At 34.0% G+C, this 23,247-nt stretch overlaps 2 protein-coding genes across 2 annotated transcripts; both read left to right on the forward strand.

Annotated features, from left to right (window-relative positions):
* Positions 1–2,444: 2,444 nt before the first annotated feature.
* Positions 2,445–9,044, forward strand: LOC113756534 (probable E3 ubiquitin-protein ligase ARI1). The gene is given in 4 exon segments (XM_027300173.1): positions 2,445–2,705; positions 3,012–3,721; positions 4,388–5,148; positions 8,316–9,044. Coding segments are annotated over 3 exon segments (1,566 nt in total). The 5' UTR covers positions 2,445–2,705; positions 3,012–3,298; the 3' UTR covers positions 8,698–9,044.
* A 2,665-nt stretch (positions 9,045–11,709) lies between these two features.
* On the forward strand, positions 11,710–17,499 carry LOC113756530 (protein argonaute 2-like). Its single transcript, XM_027300168.1, has 3 exons — positions 11,710–12,412; positions 13,492–14,701; positions 15,879–17,499. The coding sequence occupies exons 1-3, from the start codon at positions 11,764–11,766 to the stop codon at positions 17,338–17,340; spliced, it is 3,321 nt and encodes a 1,106-aa protein (XP_027155969.1). The 5' UTR covers positions 11,710–11,763; the 3' UTR covers positions 17,341–17,499.
* The last annotated feature ends 5,748 nt before the right edge of the window (positions 17,500–23,247 follow it).

The raw sequence follows: 23,247 nt of genomic DNA on the forward strand, positions 1-23,247 counted from the left end.
TAGATTTAGGATAAAAAAAAAAGATGTTGATCTCATAAACTATTGTTTATGATAAAAAAAATTGGTATAAATAGAAAACTCTAAAGCCTCTTTTTTTTTTTAAAAAAAATTGTTTTAAAAAATAAAGCATTGAATTAGCCCAGCCGTCACACCTACTCGGTCGGTCAGTCCTACCTATCGTGATTGTCATATTAACCCACCGACCCACCTGCTCGAGAATCTTGATCCTAATCACTCGCAACTAAAGTCACGGCCATTCTCCAAATTCCTCCTGTCTGCTGTATGCAAGAGCGAAAGTCTTAACAATCAAACGGTGAATCAAAAATCCTATCCGATCATTTGTAATACAAACTAGGGTTCGTCTAACCACGCCCATTAAACACCCGTTAAAAAGTATTTCAAATGTTAAATTTTTAAAAATGTAAAATTAATTAAAGAAAGTGCATGAATGCAAGAAGGTACAATAGTTGTTCGTGTGTACATATATAATAGATTGGATGAAATTTATGTGTGTTAACGAGTGTTCATTGGGCACCTGTTAAAAAAAATCTTATAAAAACTAATGCAAGTAATAAATGTTCACAAGTAATTAATTGGTTAAAAATCACTTTGAAGGTGTTTCTGTTGCCTAGGTTAGGAGTTCAAATTCTAATACTTAGTAAATCGATATATATTTATCCCACTATATATATTTATTCCACCGTGACGATGGTACTTTCATTTGTAATCTTATACTCTTATCTTGGAAGATGTGAAGAGCTAAAAACTACTCAAGCCATCAAACTTAACAGTAATGGACAGGGTAAAACTCAATATTGTGGGTATTCGATTTGATATTTAAATAGTTAGCCCGGTTAGATGATAATGAGTTATTCATTAAGATTTGATGTTAATAAGTGGTCATCGACGGACAACTTGATGGAGTTTAGTAAGAAGATCCTAAAAACATGATACCTAATGTGTGCGCATGCGCGCCCTTTGTTAGGTTTCAATTTTAGTGTTCGATAACACGTTTCTTATATTTATAGCCCAATAACATATAACTCTAACCCAATACAAATTAAAACAATAATGATTATAAATAGAAGAAGGCTGATTTAACCCTTCATTAGATGTTGAAATTTTCTCGTGCAAGCTCTATGGTGTTACCCAAGTTTAAAACTCAATGTAGAGTGTTAATTTAATATAATGTATATATTGATTTTAGTTTGATAATTAATTTTCTTTTTTTGAACCATTCGGTTTAGCCAGTAGAGGATACCCGATAAGTAATCCGAACTGTGAGTAAGAGAATTTAATAATGTGTATTAAAACTCGTAGAGTTGCCCAATAGGGTTTGATAAAATACTTAAATATATGGGTTAGGGTTTGATAAGAGGAGTTTTCAAGAGTGCTTGCCATCTCTAAATGTATCCAGCACACTCAAATCTAACTAAATGTATCAAGTGATCGGTGATTTCCGTCCATAAAAATTTAAGAAATTACTTTGGTTTGCAAAATGAATAATGTTGAGCTAATAATGGGTTTGTTTGGATAGGGTATTATTTGGAATAATTACTGTAGCACTTTTTGTGATGTGATGAATGTGAGATAAAAAGGTGGTTGACAATATAAAAAAGTAGATTGAAAAATATGTTTATGATGCAAGCGAAATATTATTTGAAATAAATTCACTATCTATGATCCAAATTACCTTCTAACATACAACAAGTTTACATTTTAGAATTGTTCCAATTATTGTCATTAGATGCTAATGCATTTCAAGGACAAATCAGTCATTTGGAATTTTCTTGCTTGTACATAATACATGTGACATCAAGTCACTGTGTACTTGCATGCTTGTATGCTAAAAGAACTTTGAAGTTTAAACTATATCCAAAAATTAACCACATTACATAAAAACTCAAGTAATCAAATCTTCTCCAAACCATTAACTAAATCCCTTTGTTCTTCTTTCTCCTTTTTTTTAGAAAATAATATAAAAACTTCTTATATAAATTATTAGAAAAATAAACATAAATTATTGTTACAAAACCAAGATATACTTTTAGGGAAGTTCTATAATTCCTTTGAATATTATGTTGATGAGATTAAATTCACCGTTGAATATAAATAAAAATTATCAACTCTTAGATTATATAAGAATTATCAACGTTTAAATTATTTTAAGAGTTGAAATTACTAAAATGTCGTGAAAATATAATGAGTGGATTAAAATCATGAATAGCGTACTCCAATGAGTCCAAACCCAAAGAGGCGGTAAGCATTTTCCGAACTTCCATTGGTGAGATTGCAAAAGAAATTTTAGGTAGAATCCTAGCTAGATACCAAATTTAGGTAAAAACCCCGCTCCGTGTTCACACCAACAAGCAACCACTGTAACTGAACTGAACTAACTTAAATCGTTCAAAAAAAGGAAAAAAAAAAAAAGGAAGGTGCTAGCAAACAAAATATCACCAAGTAGAAACTGATATGATTCTCTTCTCCCTTTTTCTCGTTCCCACAGAACAAACAAACAAACAAAAAATGGTATGGTAAAGCTGTGTGGAGACACAAATAAACACTTGTCAGGTCAGGGTTCCAATAATCACATATAAAAATATATAGATTTATTAGTATAATTGAGTAAACAGCTTCTGAGAATTCTGAGCAAAGTTTCGGATCAAATTCTTGTTTGTTGAGGTGAAGCCCAGCAGACCCTCCTGGTATGGAACTTTCACTTCTTTGATTTTGATTTATTCTTCTTCTGTTATGGATAGTTATCCACAGAAATACTATTATATTCCTGATTTCATGCTGATGCATTTGTTTTTTTTAATATCAATTCCAGTTTTTTAATAGGAAATAAGTAAAGGGTCTGAGTGAAATTGACTTATGGTTGTGGGTTTGACTTTGATCAAGATAAAGTACTGAATTTGAAGGAAAGTTAATGTCTTCAGATTGTTTGCGTTCCTGATTTGTGATTTTTCTGGATCTTGTTAATGGGATGCTGCTTAATTTTTTTCATGCAGAACCAGAGGTGACAGATCAGATTTTGATGGAGATTGGTGGTCTGGTCTGGGAGGAAGATTCCTGAATTTTAGAGCTTCAGGATAATCTAATAATGGGTTGTTGTCAGAATACTGATGCAAGATTTCGTGTTTTCTCTTCGCTTTTTTTTAAGTGATGAAGTATATAAAGATATTTTTTTTTTGCATCAATTGGTTAGTGGAATTTGATTAAATTTTGAGGTTTCTTATTGTTTGAAGCAGTTAACAAGTAAATAAGTTGTGGATATTTGATAAATTTTTACTTAGTGATGGAGGAACAAAGAGTTTATAGCAAAAGGGCACCTGAAAATTTAGCTAACAATTTGAAGGTAGAAGAGGATGAAGAAGAGTTTCGAAGCTGTTGTGAAGATGAAGATGAATTGAGGGAGAGGGAGAACTCGGTAAAGGAGGTTTCTGAAACCATTGATCTTGATGAATATTCTGTGAGAATGTATTTCAAGGGTATATCAGTTGCTGCTCCTGGAGAATCTGGTTCTGGATTTTCTGGAATTGGGGTGGTTATGGAGAGGTCTGCAAATGCTGCTCCTATTCAAGTGCAGAAAAAGCTTGATTTTTATGTTGCAGAATCTGTGGCCAATTATTTAGCTTTAATGGATGGTTTAGTAGAAGCTAAAGAGAACAAGATTAGGAAGGTATTTGCCTTCACAGATTCCAAGATTCTTCATGATCAGGTCAGAGATTTCTCCTTGAAAATGTCATTCATAAATTCAGTGTTTCATGATTTTTTCACTTTTGATAACTCCTACATTGATTGATTGTTTGGTGACAATAGTGCTGAAAGATGTACTTTTTAATCTGCTGGAATTTGGGAATGTGTCATACAATGCGTTCTGAATAAATGTGCCTTGACAAAATTCTTTTTCTGTTCAATATATTTTAACATGGTGCTTTCCATGAATGCTCTTTCCAATTACTCCTTTTTTACTTCAACAGAGTGCTAAAGGACCTTTCTTTTTCCTTCTGTGTTAGTTTTCTTGCTAAATTTGAAGTCAGTGGTAATTACCGCTTCCCATCCTTTGATTTTGGTATTTAATCTCACTAAATCGAGTAGAAAAAGCATGTATTTAGAACTGTAGGAACTTTGTTATGCAGAAAAACAGTTCCTATGTTTCGTTTTTTACTTATATGCAACCAGATACAGATTCCTAGTAAAGAAAAGCACTTTCATCAGAAAGGTACTTTTCTGCTTCATAACATGTAACAAGATGGGTGATTCCTATTTGCTTATCTGCTAACCATACACATAGAGGTCTAGTCATTCGTATTTGGGCCTCATAGATCAGAACTGCTTATTGTTTGACTTCTCATTTTCTGAAAGTAATATAACTTTCTGTCAGGTTATGCATGGTGAGAGACTTGAGGATCCACTTCTAATGGCACTGAAGCAAAGGATCCTGGAACACACCTGTGATTTGGAAGCATTCACACTTGATTTTGTTCCCAGAATTAACATTAATGCTTTAGGATTAGCCCAAGTAGCTGTTGGTGTTATTGCTTTTCCTGCTGAGGGTAACCAATCGACACAGAGTTGCTCAATATGTTGTGACGAGAAGCTTGCTTCGATGATGATGACAATGAAATGTTCCCACAAATTCTGTTCTCACTGCATGAAACAATATGTTGAGGATAAGATACAATTTAGTCAAGTCCCAGTTAGATGTCCTCAACTGAAATGCAAATACTACCTTTCTGCTACTGAATGTAAAACTTTTCTGCCTGTCATCTCCTATCAATCTTTGGAGAAAGCTCTTGCAGATGCAAATATTCTGAACTCCGATAGCATGTATTGCCCTTATCCTAATTGTTCAGTCCTACTTGATCCTAATGAATGCTCGTCATCTAGGGCAAGTTCATCAAGTAACTCAGAGAACAGTTGTGTGGAATGCCCCGTTTGTCAGAGGTTTATCTGTGTGGATTGTGGGGTCCCTTGGCATTCGTCAACAACCTGTGAAGAGTATCAGAGTCTTCCACTGGAAGAGAGGGATGCAAGTGATATCACTTTATGTCATCCGGCTCAGAATAAGAGGTGGAGACGCTGCGGACAGTGTCATAGGATGATTGAGCTCACCGTATGAGGGCGCTACCGTATGAGATGTTGGTAAGACCCTTTTCTTTGATACAAATTAGCTGTTTAATTTGTTTGATATCTATTGCTCTCTCATGAAGTTACACCGTCAGTAGATGATGAGTTGTTGAGAAATGGTATAGTCGTGCCTTTTTGAATTGAAAGGGCAATAAAATTATATCAAGGCATTTCTCTGGCTCTGTAGTCGGAGCCATTGTACTAGTGATACTGATGATAAAGCTTTGCCTTTGCATGAGAAAAGAATGCTCATGGCAGCTGTAGCCATTATGAGTATATAAGTTGAGTGAGATTCTCCACTCATAGCGATGAATGGAATCAAAGATTGATAAGATAAGATGAAAAGAAAAATGTGTGGCTTATACAGAAAATGTCAGCTCACTTGCAATCCATTCGCCAAAAGTATGTTAAACTGAATTTTAGGTTTTCTTATGATTTATAAGTGTTTCATTTGTCAGGATGATGATGCTAATCTGGATATCTCATAGTGATGATTGGGTTTCTTGTAAATAATGAGAATTTAAAACTTCCATTGTGGTTTTTTGTCTACCTGATCGAGGAACTTCATTTTTAGGTTTTCTCCTTGAGATAACTAAAAAGGTGGCCTCGCTTGATACACTTGGTGATGCTTAACTCGTATTTGTTGACTTCCAAGAGTTGGTTACCAAATGCTTTGCATATCAGTCAACGTATAGAACAACTAAGTTATATTATTGGTTGTCAAATCTCTTTACCTATCATATGGACATGAGCAGACCTCCTAGAAATGTGTTTTTCACTCTAGATTCTTAGATAACACAGTCAACTTTGCCTACAGTTGTTGCATGTTTGTACCATCATTACCACATGAACTGTTGGAAAATAGAATTGGCATGGAAATGCAATCAAACATCCTACTCTTAATAACCAATCAAACATCCTACTCTTAAAACCAAAACTCCCCTCACATTTGGTGGCCCTGAACACCCAAGTATTTGAGCTCTAACTTAATAACATATACCCAAAAACCAAGCTAGAGTCCTTGATTTAGCTGCGAGCCATATAATTCAGATCTACACATATATTAGGACAGTCTGACCTCAATGAAACTTGAAGTAGTTGAACAGCTGAAGTATTAGTTTCTGATGAACTTGAATTACTACTTAAACTGCTTGAGCTCAAGCTTAAGCTCAATTTGGTACTTCTAAGTAGCTGTGCTGGAATCCAGCAAGAAATAGTGAAGACGTAGCTGGAGCATACTTTCCTTAACTCTTCTGTTGGTGTTAGAATATTCATTATAATTGTATTATAGGGGTAGATACACATATCAAGCTGTATAGAACTCATATAGGTAGATACTTATGTGAGTCTATTGATCTAGATGTTCGTTTTAGTCTCTGCTCCATTAGGCTTTGAACTGGTTGAGTGGAAAATTTTTGTTTTGCTATGAACTTCAATTATAAATTAAGCCACTTGGGATTTGAGCTCGACAAAACGTCACCCAAGCAATGAGCTTCTTATTCTATAAATTTAACTCATGAATAATAAGTTCTGAATTCTTTTTTTGTTGGAAAAAATTAGTCATGCTTCTTGATAGACATGATATTAGATAGTATTTTCCAAATTCATCTCTGAAATTTTTGCGTCTTGTAAATTATGCGTTTGTTAGTATGCACTTAGAAACTGACAATGACATAATTCTGACACTGAAACGAAATTAAAATATCATTCCTTGGGACTATTGGTTCCGATACCAGCATATACCATTTTTAGTCCTATCTGTCAATATATTGGCAAAGGGAACAAGCTTCCACTTAGGCAAGTTTGAAATATCATAAGCTAGTTGAATATAATGTGGGCTTTTGATCTTAGGAGTCCACATGGCATTTTCTACCTCATAAATCATCTTTTTGAGAAATTGAAACAAACAAGCACATATGTGCTGGAATCTTTAAAAGTTGTTCTTCTTCTAATCCCAGGACTCGTGTTGTAGTGCTGTTTAGTCTTTCCATTTCTATCATACAAGTCAAAAGTTGTAAATTTTTCTTGCATATTCTCATTGCTTTTCTTTTTATTGTGTAATATTGTTTCTAATGGCAATCTCCCTCTTAACAGTAGAAAAACAACATCCATAAACATTTATAGTACAAATAGACAATCACTCTACTTCATTATTCTAAAGAGGTTTATTGCTCCATAATGTATCTTCATTAAAAAAAAATACAAATCTTTAACAAACAAACAATTCTTTCTCATGTGATGCACAAGTTTGTAAGCTAGTTCCGGGGGAAAAAAATTCTCTCTATTTGCATGGTCCATCCGTCTCACCTGATTGTTATGAATATTACTGGCCATCAGATACCAATTTAGGGAGTTAATTTCCGCATGTGACATAAAATTTCGACTTACACATGTATGAGGCTGTCACAATATCATTTCACTGATTTGCCCACATGTTGTCAATACAATACACGCTTTTGCCTCTGTTGCTCCATTAAGATTATTTCGATGCTGTGAATCCAGAATTACTTTCAGTTAAATTTATATTTCCATTAGTTGAGATTAGAATTTAGTCATGTTATGTATGGTACCTTTTCTCATTGCTGTCTTATAGCTTTAACTAAACATAATTAACTAACTAAATTTACAACAGAATCGATTTATGAACTGCAGATGCCAAAAAAAAAAGAAAAAGAAAGTAGTGTGTTTAACTATTTTATTTGCACTGGGCAATGTGTAGATGCACTTAAATTTGTAGTTCCCCAGCTTGGTAGACCTAGCTAGTGTTAGTGCATGTTTGGGATAACATACTTTGTTGGGAAGGTTCTTGGAACTGTTTCACTTGTGGAGGACAAGTATCTCCTTTGAAGTTTGTACTGGGATCACATTAGCACTTTTGAAATTCAAATATGCACTAGTTGTCGCATTGTAAAGTGTAGGAGTAAATCAGGAGCAGAATAACTGTATGTCTTTATGGGATCTTATTATCTGCTTGCTTGTTTAGTGCAAATTATTTCTACCGTTTCTGGGAACTTGAATGTAACTGAGGGGTTGTGCAGGAAAGTTCACACGATGAGGCCTTCAAGACAGGTTCATGGTGCCCTGTGGCCCATGCACAACCTGCACCTCTTACATGTAGTCTAATTGAACTTTGGATGTGAATTTTGGTCACAGAAATGACACAATTTGTCTTTGATCTGCAGGTGTGGGCATGAGTTCTGTTATTCATGTGGTTCCAATTACTGTCATGGACAGCAAACATGTCAATGTACATTTTGGGATGAAGATTATTCTGAAGATTTGGTAAATCATCCACCACAAGAATTCGAACAATGGGCTTGGGACTCATTTGAGCCACTGCCATTGATGATGGATGCATACTCAGATCAAGAGAGATCACAGCTGGCACTGATTCAGAGGTTTCTCGCTGGAGGTTTTAGTCTAACTGATTCCCAACCTGACCAATCCCCACCGCGCTGTACAGATACCTATGCTGAAACCATGAAGAATCTCCATCAGCTTCCATGGCTTGAAAGATTTGTTTCTGTCATAAGTGATGATTTCTATGAAGACTATTTCCAATGAAATATTGGAATATAGCATATTAAACTGCTCTGCATGAAGTTGCTAGGATGCAAAGAAAATCAATACGAGGTGTGAAGAGTATCTCGCTCTCAGACTCTGCAAGAGTTTTCAGCAGATAATGACGTTGTTGTTTAGTTATCAGTTAACATCCTGAGCTGAATTACCTGACCCTGAATTTCGAATATAAGGGTTGTGGATCCATCCATTAGCATGATGAGTTGCTTTCCTTCTGGGAAGTCGAAGGTGAAAGCTAAAGGACAAGTAGATGACATATTCTTAACAATTGAAAGCGATGAAATATACATAATTACTTTTATTTAACTTGTGTTGGCTTCTGTTCTCTCATATTCTCTCATAGTTATTCGTTTATGTTTAATATCCTTAATGCTTGATATTTCTGGTTAAAATCCATTTGGTTAAAGTGATCTGCTGATTCTTTAGGTGTTTGTGGTTTCTTTTGTTACAGTCTAAAGGCAGAGGAATATGTGTTAAATTCAAGAAAACTGTGCACTTCGCATGATAGTCCTCTGAAGTAAACTTCCAAATCATTCTAGTTTTTGACATGAGCAAGATCTGTTCTGCAGTCTTTTGTTGCTTCTCTAATGGTACATCCTCTTCATTTCTATTTGTGCTTTCTATCTATTTTGTAATTTTATTCTTTTGTAGAAACAAGCACATTCAATTATCCTTTAAGCAGCACAGGCCTTAGCAGTGTCTTGAGTAGCATTATGCCTAAGTAAAGTTTCCTTCTGAAGATGGAGGATCAAATATACAAGTTTGGTCAAATTAAGTTGGATAAATTCTTACTTAGTTTTGAGTGTCAAGTAAATGGTGCTGTAAGTGAGTGATCTGATACCATAATACACTCTTTTTATGAACCGAGTTGTCTTAGATTGGTTATAAATTGATAGTCAGGCGTGTCACCTGATTGGAAAACTCTACAATGTACTGATTTTGGAAAAATTTTTCATTTTCTATTAATATATTTTTCAATTATCTTTTTACTTAAAATACATTAAATTGTTACAGCATATTTTTCTATAAAATTCTAAAAAATAGCCGGGCAAGCCCGTTTGGATTGCATTTTTGGGAAAGTTTTTAGGAAAAGATTAATGTAGCAATGTTTTAGGATGTGATTTATGTAAAATAAAAAAAGTGATTGAAAATTGTATAAAAGAAATATTTATAGAAAATGTAAAAACTTTTCTCCAAAAAATCACAATCCAAACAAGGTTTAATTACAATACATATGCTATAGGTGTAACATATATGGTCTTTAGGAAATTCCGTTGGCTGAAAAATGAAGAGTTAGTACTGAGCTATTATATTAAAACTTGAATATATATATATATATATATATATATACACTAAACAGTATGTCACGGTCAGATGTATTAATAATTCTCCAAACGGAAACGAAAATGAATGTAAAAGAAAAAGAACTATTAAATCTCGACACATTTTACTAGGCATGTAACTCGAGTATTTTGAGGTTTGTGAAGTATTCAAGTGAGCATCTCCTACTTTTTACGTGGATCAAGTATTTTGAGGTTCGCGTTGACCAATAAAAAAAAAAGGAATTTAGGGTTTGTTGTATTATATAGGGATGAAAAATGTAAGTAAAAAAGGAACCAAATTACTAGTACTCAATTTGAGTAGGATTGAAAAATAAATCAAGTTATTTGATACTCGAACTTAGTTCAACTTGATAAGAGTTTGTTTGGTCTTGGTTTATCAACTAGTCAAGCGAAATTTGAATAACATTTTATATTCGATAATATTTAAATTCGATAAAAAAAATTTATTCAAATTCATTTCGACAAATAAATAAGTTAAATTCGAACAAAATTTTAATTTCGTTAAAATAATCAAATAAGTGTGAAAACTAGTGCATTCGATTTGATTAGGTTCGTTTACACTCCTAAATTTGAATCTGTGACTAATTTAAACTTGATTTATCAATTAATAAAATCAAACATAAAAAGTATTTTTAATTCTATAAAATAGTCAGTTAAGTTCGGATTTGGCATGATTAGCATACTATTTGAAATTTATACATATAATATTCAAATTATTTGATCCTCACATCGGTTCATCTTAAAATGTTCAACAAATAAACAAAATAAATTTTAAGACAATTTCAAACTCCGTTATGTAAAAAGCAAAAAAAAAAATTAAACGGTATTATTTTGTGTTGTTCGTCTCGATTACACTTTCAATATTCAGTTATCTATTTTCAAATTTTAGACACATATCCCTAGGGATGACAACGGGGGCGGGCATCCGCGGGGAGTCATCGGGGCGGGGGGAATTTTTTCCTCCCGTTTAGAAACGGGGCAGGAGGTGGGGGGTATAACCCCACCCAGCCACCCGTTTGAATAACTATATATATATGTATATAATTATATATATAATGATATTTTTAATTATACTACTAATTATACATGTCTATTAATAAAAATTATTAATTATTTATACTAAATTTATTAATACATTTATGTTAAATTCCTAACTACACTTAATGCAATAACACTTTTTCTAAAAAAAATACAATAATAATTTAGTGATTGTATTTGTATCAAAAGTGAAAACTTGATTATTTTAGTTATATTTATTTTATCATTTTAGATTGCATTCAAATAACCTTTGTTTAATTATTTTTATGAGTTTCAATTGTGAAATTATAATGAATAATAATTTGATGATGTTTTAATATTTTAGTATTTGATTATTTGTGCAAATTTAATTATAATAAAATTATATAATAAAATATAATGAAATTTAATTTTAGTACTACCCGCGAGGGAGGCGGGGCGGGGCGGCGGGGAATTAAAATGCAACGGGATGGGGGTTGGGGAGGTGTCTCCCGCCCCACCCCCGGCCCATTGCCACCCTTACATATCTCTTCTTGTGTGACAAAATTTGAAAAAGATAACCACAAGAAACTGAAAAATTTTTGAGGTCATTGCCTTGACTTTGACTGCCTTGTTGAATTACTGGCCCCAAAAAATATCTGTTTACTCTGGCCTGGTCGGGGAAGTGTCTTTAGATATTGAATATTTCTTAATGGAAGAAGGTCGGAGAAGTTACCACCGCCAAGGTGGTGGCGATCGTCGTGATAGTGGTGACAGTTATGAAGATTACCAGCAAGGCCAGACTTCTCATAGAGGTTTTCACGGAAGGTACAATCGTGGTCCGGAGGATGCGGCTGCTTCCGACAACTGGTGGGGTGCTAGCGGCTCCCACCACAGAAGGCCGCAGCAGCAGCAGAGTGGTGGTGTTGGTGGTTCAATTGGAAGAGAGTCTAGGCGGCAGCAACCGATGGAAAGAGGGTTTTGGCCGCATCAGAGTGGTAGTAGTGGATCAAGTGATGGAGGATCTTGGCGTCGGCAGCAGAGTGGCAGTGATGGTATTACTACGGAAACAGCGTCCTGGCGGCGGCAGCAGAGTGGCGGTGGTGGAACTACGGAGACAGGGTCATGGCGCCAGCAGAGACCTGGTGGCAGTGGTGAACCAGCGGAAACGGGGTCTTGGCGGCAGCAGAGCCTTGCTGGTGGTGGTGAACCAACAGAAACGCGGCAGCAGAGTAGTGGTGGTGGAGGACTGATGGGAAGAGAGGCTTCGGCGGATAGAAATTGGGGCCCATCTTCTTGGGGCCCATCTTCTTCTTCGACAACTTCATATCAGAATCAAAAGCCTTGTCGATCATTCCCAGGTATTTTTTTGTTAGTCTCTGGAATGCTATATCCAAGATATAGAATTTGAATTTAATTTACTTTCACCTATTCATTTGCATTTATGATAATTTGTTTTACTTTTCTTCGTGGGTTGGGCGAGCGGTTGGATTGGCTGGATAGTAATTAGTATAGGACTTGTATTGGAGGCATTTGTTTCTTTATATGAATATTCTGGATTTAATCGTGTGGATGTTTTCTCCATATTCGGTTGGTGTTATTGGGTAATTTGGTATTGTAGCATATAAAACTTAATACTAAAATTAATCAATTTTTAAATTTATGTCATACTCTAGCAGTTTGTACTGGGACATATGCCTGTTGTCTTAGGAGATGGCAAGGGGGAGAAGTTCATTATTTGAATTGCACCGGACTTGCTTTTCCCATGGGGGTCATGGCGGCTTTCACCATATTACTCTATTTAATTTTCGTTCTGGATTTTCCCCTTTCTGTGAAGAATTACTATTGTGCTTTTGCATGTTAAACTGAAAATTGCCCCAAATCAGAAGTTTACCATTCATATTTATCAATGTGCTATAGCTAATAAAGTGAAAATGTAAAATGATTGTATAATGCACTAGATAGTATGGTCTTAATTTCATGATTCTTAGGGCTCAAGTCCAGTGGTTATTTAGCAATTTCGTGGGGTTTTTATCTAGGTGAAGGATAATGGATTTTCCTGCTGAATAATTACACAAATGGCTTAATAGGAGAGAAGTACAACAATGACAAGAGTCTCTAGTTATTCTTTTGAATTCTAGCAGCCTTGAACTACGTACTTTTATTTGAAAGCATGTGCTTGTACTGAGTTCTCTTCCACTTTTCTTTTCCCAGCATTTCTTTCTTCTTCTTCTTCTTTTTTTTTGTTGTGGATTCAAGTGAAAAATCTTTTGTAGGAACTTGTGTTATGTGTATTTATATCATTTTAGAGTATCCATGATTGTCTTCGCATATTATCATATGTGCTTTGATGTTATATCTGAATTAATTTGTATTGAGCTTGCAGCTGCAATGCCTTTGTTTCTAAAAGTAAACTTTTTTTTTTGTCATTTTCTTTCAGATCCTGTTCAACTGGATGTTCCATTACTGAGGATTTCAGATCAGAAACCTCTGTCATATCATCTAGAGAAAACAGAAAACATAATTGTGCCTTTGAGAAGGCCTGATAGCAGAACTTTTGCTACCAGATCAATCAGTCTTGTTGCTAATCATTTTCCAGTCAAGTTCAATCCGAGTGGTATTATCATGCATTATGCGGTCCATGCCAAACTGGTTAGTTCTATTGGACATAAGCCACTGAAAAGATCAATTCCCAAGTCTCTTATGGGCTTGCTTAAAGAACAGTTATTCTTTAATGACCCGAAGAGTTTCCCAAGCGATTTGGTTGCTTATGATGGGGAAAGGAATATCTTCAGTGCTGTTCCACTGCCTAGTGGGGATTTCAAGGTGGAAATATCTCATGGGGAGGATGTAACTTCTTGCTCATACATAGTCACAATCAAGAAAATGAATGAGTTAAAGTTGTCTAGGTTAAAAGAGTACTTAAATGGAGACCTCTTGTATATTCCTCGTGATATACTACATGGTATGGACTTGGTAATGAAGGAAAACCCTTCCAAGTATAGGATACGTTTAGGTCGAAACTTTTTTTGCAAGAATTATCGAGAAGGAGATGACCTTAAACATGGGGTTGCAGCATATAGAGGCTTCCAACAGAGCCTAAAGCCTACATCTCAGGGTCTTTCCTTGTGTTTAGATTACTCAGTTTTGTCATTTCTCAAGCCTTTGCCAGTTTTAGAATTCTTAAAGGAGAATATCGAAGGGTTTCGAGAAGCTGATGATGCTACAAGGATGAGAAGACAGGTTTTGAATGCTTTAAAAGGGTTGAAAGTAAGAGTAACTCATCGTATTACCAAACAGAAATTCACTATATCTGGTCTCACTGAAAAAGTGGCAGGTGAACTTTGGTTTGACCTTGTAGACGCAGATCCCCTAGCTCCTCCAAAGAAAATTAAGATTGTTGACTTTTTCTGGCAAAAATATGAGAAGGCAATTAGGCATCTGAATATCCCTTGCTTGGATCTTGGGAACGCCAACAAAATACATTATGTTCCTATGGAATTCTGTGTCTTGGTTGTGGGGCAGAGGTATCCAAAAGAACGTTTGGATAGAAAAACAGCATCATTCTTGAAAAAATTATCATTGGCTCCCCCAGAAGAAAGAAGGAGAACAATTTGTGACATGGTACAGGCTAAGGATGGACCTGATGGGTATGTACTATTTATAACAAAGTCTTTATGTGTGTTCACTTTACATTTATCTTTCTTGTTTCATTGCTTCGGCTTAGGATAAGATCCAGATTTATTAGCATGGTGGTAAGTTAGTTGCATGATTGTGATGAGCTGAGTCAGCAGCTTGATTAGTTTCAAGACTTTTGTTACAATCCAATATCTATGTTTTTGGGTTTTCAAATACATACTTTTGTTCTGTTTCTTTTGCATAATTGTTCTGACCTTTGGCATTGGGCATCTTTTTCCTTTTAGCGTTATTTTTGGTGCTCTCAACTAGTCTACTTCTTCAGGCAAAAAGTAGAAATTCAATGGTTTTATGTTCTTTTTCATTTTTCCCCTTTCCCGAGTTTGTAATGTAAATGGATGTAGCAGAAATGCCTATTTGGGATCTAGGCTGTTAAAATGTGGGCATAAGCGTTTAGAATATGAAATATTATGGTTTAGAATTGTTGCAATTGTTCATTGGTAGTTTCACTTTTTAACTGCCTGGTATATAGAATAGAATGATGAATTATATACAGAGGAAGTGTTTGAATCTCAGGGACTGAAGCCCTGATCTAAGTGAAGTTCTTGATGTTACCTGTAAAAGCAGTTTTCTAACAATGCCTGATTGAATTCATTATTTGAAGGAAATTACATTAACTGACCCGAAATTAAATAAGAATGGGGCTTGATCTCTGACGATCAAGTTAGTATATGTTGGGAATTAAAGAGGAATTGGAAGGAGAAACAATGGAGAATTTTCTGGTCTTTCTTAGATTTCCTTGGTAATGAACCTCCCGCATTTATATAAGAACTTTCCCTTTTGTTAGTCCTCCACCTGGCTATAGTGAATAGTACTACCTGCAAATCTCTGCTCTGAACAGTATAGCATGCAGACTCATTATTCTGGTCTTTATACATTGAATTATGGATGAGTTTGCATGATACGCATGCTGCATCCGTATGAAGCAAGCTAAGCTGCACCCTTTGATGGTGTGGATGCCAGTTGTTCTTTTATGGAATCTCCATGTGTCATCCATCTACACAACTGTTAACCATTCAACTTTGCTAGTGTAGTTGGGGACTCATGATGTAACATTTGTTAATATTACTTTTATTGTATTATTTGCTGGATGACCTGATTCATTGAAGTTTCATCTATTAAATGGAGCAGAACTGTTGCTAAAAACTTTCAGATGGAAATGGATTATAATATGACATCTCTTGAAGGTCGAGTCCTTGGTGCTCCTGTACTAAGGTTGGGTGCTGCTAATGGCAATGTATATCCTGTAAGAGTTGACCAGGAGAAATGCAACTGGAACCTTGATGGGAAATCTGTGGTGGAAGGAAAACCAATTGAGCGCTGGGCCTTGATTGATTTTACCTTGTCTAGCCGATGTAAACTGCAGGCAGAAGAGTTTATTAAGAATTTGAGGCATCATTCTGCAATACTTGGAATCCACATGGAAGATCCTCTTGTCTGTCACTTCACTGGAATGCATGAATTTTCTTCCATTGTTAAGATTGAAGGACTTCTCAGAATGGTTATTTCTGATGCCAGACACAGGAGTGGTTCACAAGGTACACAATTGCAACTTATTATCTGCGTGATGGCTGGAAAGGATCCTGGATATAAGTATCTTAAATGGGTCTCTGAGACAAAAATTGGTGTAGTGACTCAGTGTTGCTTGTCCCTTCATGCGAACAAAGGAGAAGACAAATTTATGGTAAATCTGTGTCTCAAGTTGAACGCCAAGCTGGGAGGCAGCAATGTTGAGCTCAATGAAAGGTTTCCTCATTTTGCAGATGACGATTACGTTATGTTCATTGGGGCTGATGTGAATCATCCTGCAGCACGGAACTCTACAAGTCCATCAATAGCCGCAGTTGTGGGCACAATAAATTGGCCTGCGGCCAATCACTATGCTGCAAGGGTTCAACCCCAAGATCACCGCAAGGAAAAAATTATGAACTTTGGAAGCATTTGTCGGGATCTAGTCAGTACTTATGCCCAGCGCAACATGGTCAGACCAAAGAAAATTATAGTGTTCAGAGATGGTGTTAGTGAGGGACAGTTTGATATGGTGCTGAATGAAGAGTTGCTTGATTTGAAACAAGCGATATGCGATGTTCATTATCAACCAACAATTACCCTTGTTGTGGCCCAAAAGAGACACCAAACTCGACTTTTTCTTGACGGCAGGAACAATGAAGGTGTTACCGGAAATGTTCCTCCAGGAACTGTTGTGGACACAAAAATTATCCATCCCTTTGAGTTTGACTTCTATCTCTGTAGTCATTATGGAAGCCTTGGGACCAGCAAGCCGACTCACTACAATGTCCTGTGGGATGAAAATGCTTTTGAAACGGACAAGTTGCAGAAGCTCATATACCATTTGTGTTTCACTTTCGCTCGATGTACTAAACCTGTTTCATTAGTACCGCCTGTCTATTATGCTGATCTTGTCGCCTACAGGGGACGACTCTTCCAAGAGGTGGTAACAAAGCAATCTTCTGCGTCTTTATGGTCATCTTCTTCAATATCATCAGCATCTTTGTCATCTGCTGCTGCTTCATTTAACCAGAACTTTTACACTCTGCATCCAGACCTCCAAAACATTATGTATTTTGTTTAGGCAGCTTCATCAAAGCTGTAATATCCTCCATTAAGCAGTGAACGCCCAGAGAGAAACGTTTATTGTAGAAATACCCCAAATTGCAGATCTAATTGCCTTGTCTAAGATGTTGACAAGGCAGTTTGTGCGTGAATCTAAGTCTTATAGTATTTTTCATTATATGTTTCGACTCTGATGCTCATGGAATTGTCGTACATTGCTTTGACACTAGACCACTAATTGTTTTTCGAAACTACGGGTACAAACGAGTCGAATCGAGTCAAGTTTCGGCCTAATGAAAGCGAATTTCAACTTAATTTTATAAAACTCATACTTCAAGAAAAAATTCAACTTTCAAGTTCGAGCACGAGCTCGAGCTAAAAAAAATAATAAAAAATAATTATTTATTTTTAAAAAATAAATAAAATAATAATTTTTAAATAAATAATAAAATATTATGATGATGCTTCATCTTGAATTTATGCAAGTTGAGCTCAGATTTGGACCGTTCGCGAGTGGCTCAATTCTTTTATAACCCCATCCGAAGCTATGCCCTCTGCCGCCACTTACTTTGGGTAAGTGTTGCAGTAGTTGGATATGCATCTATTTTGTTTCTCTTTTTGTCTGAAATGTTTCTTGAAACTTACGAGTTTTGGGTGCTTGATTTGTAGACATGTTAATCAGATGATGCTTCATCTTGAATTTATGCATTTGGCAAATTGTTTTAGAAAAATTTTCAGGTCTTTTAACGTGTCCAAATTTTAAGCCCAACAATTACTTAATGTTGGTCCATTTGTGAATAGCCTCTCCCTGTGTTATGCTGATCCATTTGTGATGTTGATGTTGTGAACCGGAAAATGATGCGAAACATAGCACAAATATGATGGTTCTTAAACATCGAATCATAAATGTTTTTTTCCCTCATTTGAAAGATACCTACTATTAACCAACTGATAGCTACATATCAAACCATGATGCCTTTTACTTTGCAATTCTCTTCTAAATTTCCTACCTCGACAATTAATTTAATTTGAATTTAAAACCTAATTTTGTACATGTGACATATGTGCAAATATGATAGTAAATATGATAGTGTACGTACCGTCAATGCATATAAGATTAATCTTTTTTTTTAATTTTAACTTTTTTAGATTTGAGTTAAGATTATCTTTGAGATTTAGAGAAAATTACAGTATTGGTATCAAATGTTTGAGGTATCAGCAGTTTTAACTCCTAAAGTTTGGACGAAAGCAAATCTAATACCTAATGTTTCAATTTCTAAGTACATTTATTCCAATTGATTGATTTTGGCAAATTATACAAGAATCTGGCCACATGAGTAGCACTTGCCAACGGCTAATTTTTTAGAAAAAAAAAGTGTTTCTAATTTCTCAACAAATTTAGTCCAATTGACTAGTTTTAGCAGATTGTTACCGAAATTTGATCACATGATTAGTACATGTCGGTGGCTAAATTTTGAAAAAAGTATAGAAATGAAAGGGGAAAAAATAAGTATCTTTTTTAATTATAGATTATGGCCACAAACTTTGTTCTTTTTTTTAAAATATTTTTTTCTAAACTTAGCCGCTGGCATGCGCTGCTCACGTTTTCGGATTTTGGTCACAATTTCTCAAAATCGATCAATTAAATTAAATGTGCTTAGAAATTGAAACATTTGGTACTATATTTACTTTTGTCCAAACTTTAGAGATTAAAACCACCGATGTTCCAAAAATTTGATGCCAAAACTGCAATTTTCTCTTGAGATTCTTGGGCTTCAAGAACCCTTGAGGTGGAGAAAAACCAAAGAAATTCCTTCGTGACTCTTGAGAAAGAAGGCAGCAGATGATGCATTACAACAGGTGTGGAAAGGATAATGGCTTGAGCCTTGAGATCCCTGAATTGATGCTTATAGGCTTCCACGAAAAAAGTTAACTAAAAGAACCCAAACTACTTTCCGACTTCTTTTCTATAGCTTTAACTCCCTCCACCGGCCCAACATGGACACTTTTGTTCTTTTCGGCGAGTCGCGTTTTCCTACAGCTATAGTGCTTTATTGCCTTATCTGTAAAGGTCATATTCTTCTTCAGATTTTTGGATCTTGGAAGAGGGGGAAAACCAAAGAGATTGCTTGGCGACGAAGAAAGCAAAAGAATTATATATAGGTGAGGGAAAGACATTGAAAAGTCTTTGAGAATGACTTGCACCAAATTGATTTCATTCTCATGGATGGACTCGGATGAAAAATTTTATTTAAAAAAATTCAATTATTATATAATAAATTTTATATACATTCACAGTGTATAGATTATCACCGTTAAATATATGAAATATTACTATAATTCATCTAACGCTGACAATATATATTTTATCAGTATAAAAAAATTAATCCATTCTTATAAAATAGACATAGCCTAATGATTTTTTTTTTTTTTTTTTTTATCATGGTGTTCAATTCTTCCCAGTTAAGGCCAAGTCAATCCAATAATCAAATCACAAAATTTCTAACAGCCCTTTTTTAAATTCCACGACAATGACGTGATCCACCCACCAAAAACAAAAATGATAAAAGTATACGATATCCTAGGCCATAGAATCCTCGTAGAATGCAAAAAAGGGTACAGGACGTCCACCAATCAGCACACGTCACCTAAGCAATTCGTATGACAACTAACGTCATACGTAACCCACCATAAACATACATTCTTACGTCATGCCGCGTTACTTTTTGATAAGGTTTGTTTTCGTGTTCGTTATTTTTTCTCGAATGCATTAATATTGAGAAAAAGACCCATTGACCTTTTTTTTTTTTTTTCTCTTTTATCAATAGTCACTTATCTACCCCAGAGGCAAGGTTAAGGTTTGTATGGATTTAAAGGAAATCATTTAAAATGACAAGCTACATGTAGTAGCCAATGATGAGAGGTAAGATTTGAACTGTTGATTTCTACCAAATCTTAAAAACTTTGGTGATTTTTTTATGCAACTAAGGTCTTATTTGATAACTCAATTCAGTATTTAAATTTAATGGATTCAGATCTTAATATGTTTAGACGCGTTTGATAATGAAAACTTAAATATCTGAATTAACTAATTGATACTAAATTTCGTAGGTAAAACTTACTCTCAAAAATAAGTGATACACTATTCACTTATTACTTAATGTGATATACACTCAAAATGTACCACATTTAAGGCTTAACAATTCAATAACTTAATAATTCAGATTTTAGATTTTAGATTTTAATCTTCAAATTTCAATTTTATCAAACGCACGTGTTTATTATAAGTTTCGTAGACATGAACTAATTTATTCAGTATTATAACAATAAAAATTAGAAAATCATCTATAGCTTGTTATTTATTACTTCCTATGTTTTATTGAAAGTGTTCTATTTTCTATTCTGGGATGTCCCAAAATATATCTCATTGAGAAAATTAAAATACATTTTAGTATTTTTCCAATATAGCCCTTTCTTCTAATCATATGCATATTACCATTCAAATCCAAAATTTGAATTTATGGGGGTAAAATTAGAAAGAGAAGTATCAATATCATAATTAAACCATTATTCCTAAAAAATTGAATTATCGAAACAGAACCAAGTATTTGGGACGGAGAAAATATGTGCTAAGTTACTAGGTCATCTAATAGTATAAAATATAGAATTGTTAATATTATGTATATGTGTAGATATGATGTAGATAATGTGTATACAATCAAATTGCCAAATGAACATTTGGATCATTTCTAATTCATATGATTGGACATATATGTAAAGTTCAAATTTAAGTAAATAAAGTTTTTTGATAGAAAATAGAAAAAGAAATCATGTTTTAATTCAAACTTCCATAGCAGAAATGGTAAGGGAAACAATAAAATGTCAAAACTTTTGGGGGCAATTTTAAATCTAGATAGAATATTTTGAAAATTCAAGAGGAGCAAAAGTGAGACAATAATAAAAATAAATAAATTTTTTGTAAGTTATTTTATAATTTTTGAAAAATTGAGATAGTGCAATTGCACCCGTGAAATGACTATAGCTACGTCCTTGATGCATCTACCATAATGACATATGATGTCATTTTAAATTTATTCCTCTTACTTTCTTCTCAAAACTCATCTCTCTCTCTCTTTAAAGCTCAAAACTCTTCTTAATCTTTAGGAGATCTGATAATTAGAAACATGAGCAGATGTCCATGAAATTATAATTATTTTATCTCATTTTTCATTTTGGAACTTTATAATATAATTTTTATTATTCTTCAAATATGGAGTATCCTTTCTGCATATCTGTTTTTTGATATTTATTTATGTTTGATGATATATAATTTCTGCCATTAATGCAGATTTTAATGAAATTATGATATTTGATCAAAAAAATTTTGTTACCAAAAAAAAAGAGAGTAACTCCTATCACCAACATGAAAATTTTTCGCTTCTTCAACCTTTATAGACATAAAATATAAGATATATTTCCTACATTAACAGTGTATATACTGTCATCCCTGAATGAATGATAACTATGCAAATTTTGAATTCAAAATCTAACTTTTGCTTATGTGACATAGATTTACTGGTAGTAATGTATGCGCTCTCAGTGTATATAAGAATTATTCTACAATATATACTATTTCTTATTCTTTTCTTATTAGAGTGAAAATTTTCGTTTATCTATCTTTCTAGCATAAGAGACATAAATTACTCTAACGTCTTGACTGTCAATAATCTCAACTTTAATAAAGCACATAGAGTTATTATTATTATTATTTTTTTATTCTCTGGCGAAGGTTCAAAAGTACTTTCTCCGACACATTGACGTCATTTGAACAAATTCACCAAACAATTTGTTTTAGGGAATAAGGCAGTGGGAGTGAAAGGCATCAAGTCTTAGAAGTGTGAGTTTCATCTAACTATATGTTATCGTATTTATTCACTATTTGTGAGCAAGTTGTAATCTTGTAAAAAAATAACTTAATGCTGTTGATCCCATCATCGTGGGATAGTTATAGTTATTTGAAAAATAACCAGAAAAAAAATAATTAGGTTTTAATTATGAGTAAATTTTTTATACACTATCAGTGTTAGTGCATGACTTTTTTTCTAATTATTAGTGACATACATCTATGATTGCTAGTGTCAAAAAAAAAAAAAATCAGTACACTATTAATCCATAAAAAATTAATACTTTAATTATATAACACCATCTCTCTCTTACAGATAAATGTTCTAATGACCCTTAAAATAATTTGTAACAATATTGGTCCCAAGGTTGACTCTTAGAAAAATGGTTATGATTGTTTGGTTTGCAATTTATTTACACGTACAAATTTACTTGTATCATATTAACACGTTTTTTAACTATTTTTTTAATTTTACGTACATCATATTAAAAAGTGCTTAAGTTAAAAAGTTATTTTTAACTTAAGCACAAGTAAAACATTCTATCATGCAAATTATTGTGTTTGGATAGCAAATTATTCCAAATAATATATTTTTTGCATCATAAACACATTTTTCAATCCACCTTTTTATATTTTCAACCACATTTTTATCTCATATAAATCACATTACAAAATGTGCTATAATAATTATTCCAAATAATACTCTATCCAAACAAACCCAAATTTATTTGTTCATTTCAACAAATTTAAAATATTTTTTTTTAAAAATCAAATCCGAAACATTTTGCTTATACTTCCTTCCCTCCGCCTTTAAACTTAACTTGATAATTTGTGAAACCTTTAATCATCTATTTTAATGAGAATTTCTTGCATGTTGGGTCAAGACAACCCAAGTCAAATGATAGCTCGTCCAAGCGAAGTAGCAAAATCAACACGAAGATTCCCTTTTTCTCCAGGATCACCATCCCACCACTGTCACTTTCTCACGAAATCTTGCATCATTTGCTCCGTCTCTTCCTCCCG

Source organism: Coffea eugenioides, unplaced genomic scaffold (genome assembly GCF_003713205.1).
Source record: "Coffea eugenioides isolate CCC68of unplaced genomic scaffold, Ceug_1.0 ScVebR1_23;HRSCAF=104, whole genome shotgun sequence".
NCBI classification, from domain to species: domain Eukaryota; kingdom Viridiplantae; phylum Streptophyta; class Magnoliopsida; order Gentianales; family Rubiaceae; genus Coffea; species Coffea eugenioides.